The 9,595-nt window shown below is 37.3% G+C and overlaps 1 protein-coding gene across 1 annotated transcript in view; it reads right to left on the minus strand.

The window, feature by feature from the left end:
- epb41l4a (erythrocyte membrane protein band 4.1 like 4A) overlaps window positions 1-9,595 on the minus strand; it is a 64,000-nt gene that overhangs the window by 18,095 nt on the left and 36,310 nt on the right. Inside the window, exons 7-12 of the mRNA XM_081354658.1 lie at window positions 8,948-9,035; window positions 8,482-8,570; window positions 7,964-8,027; window positions 6,687-6,778; window positions 2,806-2,883; window positions 1,759-1,874 (exon numbers count right to left, since the gene is read on the minus strand). Of these exons, the coding sequence (XP_081210784.1) occupies window positions 1,759-1,874; window positions 2,806-2,883; window positions 6,687-6,778; window positions 7,964-8,027; window positions 8,482-8,570; window positions 8,948-9,035 (527 nt within the window). The remainder of the gene's footprint in view (window positions 1-1,758; window positions 1,875-2,805; window positions 2,884-6,686; window positions 6,779-7,963; window positions 8,028-8,481; window positions 8,571-8,947; window positions 9,036-9,595) is intronic.

Here is a 9,595-nt window from a genome sequence, read left to right on the forward strand (position 1 = left end):
GGTGTTTTGTGTGGTTGTTATGCAGTTACCAGTGTGTTCTGTACAGATGATGGATAGTTACCAGGGTGTTTTGTGTGGTTGCTAAGTAGTTGCTACTCTGTTTTGTATGGCTGTTAGGTTGTTGCTAGGGTATTCTGTGTGGTTGCTAAGGTGTTTTGTGTGATTGCTAGATAGTTACCAGTGTGTTCTTTGTGGTTGCTAGGTAGTTGCTAGAGTGTTTTGTGTGGTTGCCATGCAGTTACCAGGCTGTTCTGTGTGGTTGCTATGTAGTTAAAGTTCAAGTGTTTGTATGGTTTCTAGGTAGTTGCTTGAGTGTTTTATGTGGTTGCTAGCGTGTCTTGTGTGGTACCTAGTGATAGGTTGCTTGTGTGGTTGCTAGGTAGTTGCTAGGGTGTTGTTCTGTGTGGTTGCCATGGTGGTCTGTGTGATGGCTAAGTAGTTGCTAGGGTGTTGTTCTGTGTGGTTGCTAAGGTGGTCTGTGTGATGGCAAAGTAATTGCTAGGGTGTAGTGTGTGTTTTGCCAGGTAGTTGCTAAGGTGTTTTGTGTGGTTGCAGGTAGTTGCTAGTGTGTAGTGTGTGGTTGCAGTTAGTTGCTAGGGTGTGGTGTGGTTGCAGGTAGTTGCTAGGGTGTAGTATGTGGTTGTCAGGTAGTTACTAGTGTGTGGTGTGGTTTGCAAGGTAGTTGCTAAGGTGTAGTGTGTGGTTTTCAGGTAGTTGCTAGTGTGTAGTGTGTGGTTGCTAGGGTGTTCTGTGTGGTTGTCAGGTACTTGCTATGGTGTAGTGTGTGGTTGCTAGGGTGTGGTGTGTGGTTTTCAGGTAGTTGCTAGTGTGTAGTTGTCAGGTAGTTACTAGTGTGTGGTGTGGTTGTCAGGTAGTTACTAGTGTGTGGTGTGGTTGCAGGTAGTTGCTAGGGTGTAGTGTGTGGTTGTCAGGTAGTTGCTAAGGTGTTCTGTGTGGTTGTAGGTAGTTGCTAGTGTGTAGTGTGTGGTTGCTAGGGTGTGGTGCGTGGTTTTCAGGTAGTTGCTAGTGTGTAGTGTGTGGTTGCTAGGGTGTTCTGTGTGGTTGTCAGGTACTTGCTAGGGTGTAGTGTGTGGTTGCTAGGGTGTGGTGTGTGGTTTTCAGGTAGTTGCTAGTGTGTAGTGTGTGGTTGTCAGGTAGTTACTAGTGTGTGGTGTGGTTGTCAGATAGTTACTAGTGTGTGGTGTGGTTGCTAGGGTGTGGTGTGTGGTTTTCAGGTAGTTGCTAGTGTGTGGTGTGGTTGTCAGGTAGTTACTAGTGTGTGGTGTGGTTGTCAGATAGTTACTGGTGTGGTTGTCAGATAGTTACTAGTGTGTGGTGTGGTTGCAGGTAGTTGCTAGTGTGTGGTGTGGTTGTCAGGTAGTTACTGGTGTGGTTGTCAGATAGTTACTAGTGTGTGGTGTGGTTGTCAGATAGTTACTAGTGTGTGGTGTGGTTGTCAGATAGTTACTGGTGTGGTTGTCAGATAGTTACTAGTGTGTGGTGTGGTTGTTAGATAGTTACTAGTGTGTGGTGTGGTTGTCAGATAGTTACTGGTGTGGTTGTCAGATAGTTACTAGTGTGTGGTGTGGTTGTTAGATAGTTACTAGTGTGTGGTGTGGTTGCAGGTAGTTGCTAGGGTGTAGTGTGTGGTTGCTAGGGTGTTCTGTGTGGTTGTCAGGTAGTTGCTAGGGTGTAGTGTGTGTTTGGTTGTCTCAGAGCACATGATGTTAGACGAGTGTAACAGTAAATGCATCTGACCTGCAGGCGGTGCGCTTCTCTTCTGGTAGGTCTTGCTGCGGGTTCGGATCACCTGTAGGTCGGGTCGAGGGAGAGTCACAGACGGCTCTCTTACTATTTGCGTTGCAGTTTTTCCACTAGAAGCAGAAACACACATTAAGATTCAAGTCTTCCTGCATCACTGTAAAAATACACGTCATTAAAGGTAAAAAATAAAAAGCATGTTGTTCCAAACCTGTATGAAATTAAATAAATTATTTTGGGAGAACTGTTCCTTTTAAAACTGGTGTTTAGTGGTTGATTCAGTGTTGCAAAGGTGCTGTCAATTTGCCAATTATTTGACCTTCTTTTCTTTTGAGTTTGGCCCACATTTGATGGATGTGACGCCGCCGTTCAAGCTAGTTTGTTTAATGACTAAACCCAGAGAATAAAGGACATGAGTCACTGCTGTTTAATAGACATTCAGCATTATATCACTGTCTGTGACTAATATCTCTGTCTGTACATATTGAATGTAATTTCTCATTAACTCGTGTGTTTTTATCTGACTATAGATGTATGACTGCTTCTACACAGTTTAGGGTTGGTAAGATTATTTAATGTTTTTGACAAAAGTCTCTTCTGCTCACCAAGGCTGCATTTATTTGATCAAAAATACAGTAAAAACAGTGAAATATTATTACAATTTAAAATAACTGTTTTCTATGTGAATTTATTGTAACAAGTAATTTATTCCTGTGATCAAAGCTGAATTTTCAGCATCATTACTCCAGTCTTCAGTGTCACATGATCCTTCAGAAATCATTCTAATATGATGATTTGCTGAAATATTATCAATGTTGAAAACAGTTGTGCTACTTAATATTTGTGTGAAAACGGTGATCCTTTATTTTTCTCAGGATTCTTTGATAAATAGGAAGTTCAAAAGAACAGCGTTTATTTGAAATAGAAATCTTTTGTAACATTATAAAAATCTTTACTGTCACTTTTGATCAGTTCAATGCATGCTTGCTGAATAAAATCTTTAAAAATACCCCTCTGAATTCATTTCATTTCTCTTTTACTAACCTGTAGCGATGCTTCGAGCCCAGAGAGCTGAATTTGGACAGTTTCCTTGTAAGCGAATTAGACTCGTTCTCTGGCATTCTGTAATTTAGATGAACAAGAAAGCTTTAATTTACAGGCTTTTATGTATTTATCCATTCTCCTTTTAATTTGTACTTCTGATGAAACATGGATGCTCCTTTCAAACATCTGTGGAGCAAATCTGTTGTTTACACCCATATTTTAATGAGGTAAATTACAGAACGAGTGTTAAGGAGAGCTTTCCTCTCATTAAAATTCCAAAGCTGGAAACATGCAGCTCTGATAAAACACACATCCCAACCAGCAGAGAAATTAAAAGCCAAACCATAATGAGAGATCAGACTAGATCTAATGCATGTTGTACAAGACTGTGCTATTACTGGATAAAACATTCAGAGATCTTTGTGTTAAGATGACAGAACATGATTTGGCTTGTTTTTGAAGTCCGGACAGTCCTGTTTCAGCTCAACGGTTCAAGCAAGGTTTGCCACTGAGCTCTGCACAAGTTATGTGAACAATAGCAATAGTAAACAACACTAACAATACAGTGACACTTTATAATAAGGATTCATGAACTAACAATGAATGAACAATACTTCTATGGCATTTATTGGTAACAGTTTACAATAAGGTTCATTAGTTAACATTAGTTAATGTATTAACTAACATGAACTATGAGCAATCCATTCGTTTCTGTATTTGTTAATCTTTGTTAATGTTAGTTAATAAAAATACAGCTGTTCATTATTATGTGCATTAACTATTGTTAACAAGATTTTAATAAAGTATTAGTAAATGTTGAAATTAACATTAACAAAGATTAATAAATGCTGTATACGTGCAGTTCATTATTACTTCATGTTAACTAATATAGTTAACTAATATTAACTAACGAATCTTATTGTTAAGTGTTACCTATTTATTAATCTTAAGTCAATGTTAATTTCAACATCCATGAACTGTGTATGAACAAACAATGAACAATTGCATTTTTACTGAGACATGTAAGCTAATGCATTAACTGATGTTAGCAAATGGGAACTTACTGTAAGATGTTAGCAATAATTCTAATAAATGTTAGTATTTTGTTCACACAGTTTGGAGGTGTGCATGTAACGTATCTAAATCTCTCTCCCGTCGCTCTTTGTGTTTCCCGATCTTAAGTTTCACACGCGGATTACCAGCTGAAATCTCCAGTCTCCTGCATTCTGTGCGGCGTAAAGCTCTTCTGGGAGCGCTCTGATGAAATAAACACCAGAGACGACTCTGAGCGCGCCAGGCGACGAGGGGAGGATTGGAGAACAGCCCCCGAAAACGAGAGCCTCAGTAAAGCCCCGGGAATCTGAAGGGCCCTTGAGTTCACAGCGTTTCTCTGTGAGAACGTACAGGACGGAGCGCTTTTGGCTTTCTGCACTAAAACAAGAAGCTTAGACAGGATTAAGATGTTTTTAAAGGGCATGAGGTTGTTTGAACTGGTGTAATTTTTAGTATCATTGATATATTACCTTATTTTGAATGAGATCTTTTTTATATATATTTTCTGTTTCATTTTAATTTTAGTTAAAACTTTAAAGTGTTTTTGTCATCTATTTTAATTCATTAAAATATTTACAATCTCCTCATTGTCGCCAGAATCAAATTTAAGACTTTAAAGGGTTAGTTCACCCAAAAATTAAAATTAGCCGATGATTTACTCACCCTGAAGCCATCCTAGGTGTATATGACATTCTTCTATCAGACGAATACAATCGGAGTTATATAAAAAAAATGTCCAAGCTTTATAATGGCAGTAAATGGCTGTTTCTGTTTTGAAGTCCATAAAAGTGTATCTATCTATCATACAAGTGCATCTATCCATCATAAAAGTGCATCTATCCTTCATAAAAGTGCATCTATCCATCATAAAAGTGCATCTTTCCATCATAAAAGTGCATCTACTGTATCCATCATAAAAGTGCATCTATCATTCATAAAAGTGCATCTATCCATCATAAAAGTGCATCTATCCATCATAAAAATGCATCTATCCTTCATAAAAGTGCATCTATCCATCATAAAAGTGCATCATCCTTCATAAAAGTGCATCTATCATCATAAAAGTGCATCTATCCATCATAAAAGTGCATCTACTGTATCCATCATAAAAGTGCATCTATCATTCATAAAAGTGCATCTATCCATCATAAAAGTGCATCTATCCATCATAAAAGTGCATCTATCCATCATAAAAATGCATCTATCCTTCATAAAAGTGCATCTATCCATCATAAAAGTGCATCATCCTTCATAAAAGTGCATCTATCATCATAAAAGTGCATCTATCATCATAAAAGTGCATCTATCCATCATAAAAGTGCATCTATCCTTCATAAAAGTGCATCTATCCTTCATAAAAGTGCATCTATCCATCATAAAAGTGCATCTATCTTTCATAAAAGTGCATCTATCCTTCATAAAAGTGCATCTATCCTTCATAAAAGTGCATCTATCCATCATAAAAGTGCATCTATCTTTCATAAAAGTGCATCTATCCTTCATAAAAGTGCATCTCTCCATTATAAAAGTGCATCTCTCCATCATAGAAGTGCTCCACATGGCTCCGGGGGGTTTAATAAAGGCCTTCTGAAGGGAAGCGACGCATTTGTGTAAGAAAAATATTAATATTTAAAACTTTATAAAGTTAAATAACTAGCTTCTGGCCTAACGAACATACGCAGTCTACTTACGCCTAAAGCGCAACTTACGCAACTTAGTAGCGTAGCGCGTCATGGCGTAGCGTAAATATCTCGCATAAGTTGCGCTTAGACTAAAGTCAAATCCATATGTTCGTTTGGCCAGAAGCTAGTTATTTTACTTTATAAAGTTTTAAATATGAATATTTTTCTTACACAAACGCATCGCTTCGCTTCAGAAGGCCTTTCCCAGCAAGCAATTTTGCGTTTAAAAGACGTCTAATAGCCGTCCAAACACAGCCCAGATGTCTGGGATAAAACAAGGCAAAATTTAAGCTGTCAGTGAAAATTTAATAGACGACTAACCATCGCCAAAGAATAGACGCACAGGCTATGCATAGAACATGTCAAAGAAATGAAACCAAACACCTTGTAATCACTGTTGACTTTGCTTACATGATGGAATATCGTACATCTCGCAAGTTATTTTACCAAAAGCGACATGTAATCAAATTCAAGGTTATTTTGTCTAGAAGTGTGTTACTTATAGCTGGACTACATCGGGTCTATAGTTAACCTAGACGGTGAAATGACGGCTATTGCTTGCTGGGTTATTAACCCGCCAGAGCCGTTGGAGCACTTTTATCATGGAGAGATGCACTTTATGGACCTCAAATCAGAAACAGCCATTCACTGCCATTATAAAGCTTGCCAGGACATGTTTTAATATAACTCCGATTGTATTCGTCTGAAACAAGAATGTCATATACACCTAGGATGACTTGAGGGTGAGTAAATCATGGGGTAATTTTCATTTTAAAGTGAACTACTCCTTTAACACTGGCATTCAGAAGTACCACTGAAACAGCACCTCCCACAATTCTCTCCTACAAGTTTACACTCCCTCCCGCCAGCTAAGGTCACTGAATGAGGGACGCCTTATTGTTCCTTTGGAACGAGAGACCAAAATTCACTCTCGAAAACTTTCACAGTCTCTATTCCTCTCTGGTGGAGAGAACTGCCAACCTCCCCACATCCCATCTAGCTTGCTTAAGCCATTGTATCGTACGAATATTGTTGGCTCCTTGACGAACTGCTTTGGATAAAAAGCGTCTGCTAAATGCATAAATGTAAATGTAGCTGACGATTATAACCCTGCATTTGATCTCATTTAGAGAATGGTTGTTCTACCTAAAGAAGGTATGATGCTCCACACAGCACTTCCACAGGTTCTTGCAGGCCGTCTTACTGGGAGCATCAAAGAAGAACGACGTCTCATTACACTGCAAAGAAACAAGGAAGTTGTGATATCTGTATGTGTACAGTCAAACCAACATTTATGCAGACACCTTCAACATTTCGCACAATATCACAGTTTATTCGCTATAGTTTAGAAAATGGTAATAAAATATGACAAGAAGTTGATATTTCACTGGTTTTGTCCATCCTTCTGTTAGACTGTCTCACAAATGAATTATGTTGAATATCTGTCACCTGTTAAATTTAACTACACAATTAGATAATGCCAATTTAGCTCAACCAATTACAAAGCAATGCTTCATTTTGTTCAGTCTGTGTGTAAAAAGGTCGCATTAGCAATTAAAGAAAAAACATTAAGCAAAACATGATCAGGGCAAAGTGTCTGAATCATTTTTGGACCCAAATGTTTATAGATTTTACTGGTAGTCATTGTATGATGAATTTTTGGGTATAATATGTCACAGTTTTCTTTATTTTGCTATCCTCGCTTACATAAATTAACTATAGTGTCCTGGACCCACTAGTAAAAAAAATATAAAAAATGATATCTGGTGTCTGAATAATTTCACAATGGTTTGACTGTATATCTGTTGTCCCATCACCAGTGGTCATGTGCTCTAGTCAGTCTGTTCTCTCTAGGTTAGGTAAAGAGGGTCATTAAGGGCAGAGTCCTCGAACGAGAAGACGTCTTCGCTCGCAGGTTAAATTAACCTCTGGAGGAAACGGGTCAAGGAAGCTTAAGGCCAGTCATAACACTCGATCAATAATGGGATTTTCATTGACTCCTCATGAAGGATCTTCCTCCCAGCGGTCAGGATTGGGGGAAATCGATTTAATGGAAGCAGTTGCAATAAAGTAAATTAAAGCAGTTTTTTTATATGAATTTTGTTGCTTGCTTTGAATGGAGAAACAAAGTCTCAGTATAGTGTTGTTGAATACAGGCTCAACACTGAAGGGAAAGTTTCAAGCCAAATATATTTCTATAGCGCTCACAAAACACATGGTTTCAAAACGCTATATAGAAAATCATGATGTTAATGTTTATAATATCTTCATGCCTTATAGTCACATTTAACAGATTAGTGCGGGGCGGTAGTATAATGCAATGTTTGCATGTAAATGAAAGGGATTTTGAGATCACACATCTGAAACACATCTATAATTTGTTATATAATTTATTGTGATTTTCTATTAAAAAGAAGACTTACATCTCTGCCCATAACCCGCAGCTCAAATTGTGTTTCCTTGAAATACACTTTCGTAATTCTAGGCCTGAAAAATCAAATGTTAGAAGTTATTTTTTTTTAACATTGTGTACAAAAATAAATCAAAACTGAATGACAGAGTGAATAGTAATTATATAATAAGTTTAAAGGAATAGTTCACCCAAAAATTTAAAAATTGATTTTTTGTTTCAATAAACAGTTATGTTCCATGCCATTACAATGAGAGTGAATGAGGCTTCAAGCTTCAAAAAGGATGCACAAGAATCATAAATGTATCATAGAAATCGTGCACTAAATTCCAAGTCTTCTAAAGAAGTCAAAGTCAGCTTTATGAGAGGAACAGACCCAAATTTAAGCTGCTAAATGGGACTCATGAGGAAGAAAAAAAAGCCATACGGATTTGGAATGACATGAGAGCGAGTAACTGCTGACATCATTTTCTTTTTTTGGGAGAATTATTCCTTTAATAGGTTAAAAATTCAGTTTAAACATCAACCTACCAGAAATATTTCCCGACTTGCGTTTTGTTTTTGTAAACCACAACCCCAATAGGCGTCAGTCCCAGGAAGTACTCCGATTGTTTTTCTCCCTGAAAAGACACATATGCAATACATTTACAGGGATAGTTCACCCAAAAATAAAAATTCGGTCATCATTTTCTCACCCTCAATTTGTTTTAAACCTGTATGAGTTTCTTTGTTCTGTTGAACACAAAAGAAGATATTTTGAAGAATGTTTGTAGCCAGACAGTAGCTGGTCCCCTCTGACTTCCATAGTATTCTTTTTTTTCTCCATACTATGGAAGTCAATGGGGTCCATCAACTGTTTGGTCACCAACATTCTTCAAAATATCTTCTTTTGTGTTCAGCAGAACAAAGAAACTCATGCAGTTAAGAGGAGAAATGCAAAGAATTAAATTAGTGACGGAAAAGATAAATATCATTGACGCTAGCGGACTCTACTTACAAACACAGGGTGCAGATCCACTCCGTACATTTCCAGTGTTTTGGCGATTCCCAAGTAATTGTTTTCTGCCTCGGCAGGCACCTGACCCCTGCACAGAGAGGTCAACAGGTTCCTGAACACTCAGAGACAAGAAATACTGTCAAAATACATATGAGAGTGTTTAAAAAAAAACGTAAAACCATTTTGGAATTATCAAGTGAAGAAATGTTAAGCTGTGCAGTCAATTTTCCCTTGAAACAAACAATGATTTACTTTGAAGAAATATTTGAAATACCAAAGTAAACAAGAGCAGCATAAACGAAAGAAAAAAAAAATCAAATTTCAATCATTAACTCGCAGGCTTTCCCAAAAAGGAGTGATTTTCAATATTGTTTTAACTATAAAAACACACCGAAAAGTGTTCCAAAAACATGATACTGTGAAAGCATGTTGAAATTGTTAACCCGGATTATGAGGGAATTTAAATCTGTACATAAAAAATACATTTGCAACAGAAAATATTTTACTATAAGCAAACATTTGGAATACCAAAGCAAACAAGAGCAGCATATGACCAGTAAAAGACGAAACACAAAGGAATGTTTTTTAATCATTAACTCAATGATTTCCTCAGAAAGATTGAATGTGATTTTTGGTGTTGCTTTAAAC

Source organism: Scardinius erythrophthalmus (genome assembly GCF_964197995.2).
Source record: "Scardinius erythrophthalmus genome assembly, chromosome: 23".
NCBI lineage: Eukaryota > Metazoa > Chordata > Actinopteri > Cypriniformes > Leuciscidae > Scardinius > Scardinius erythrophthalmus.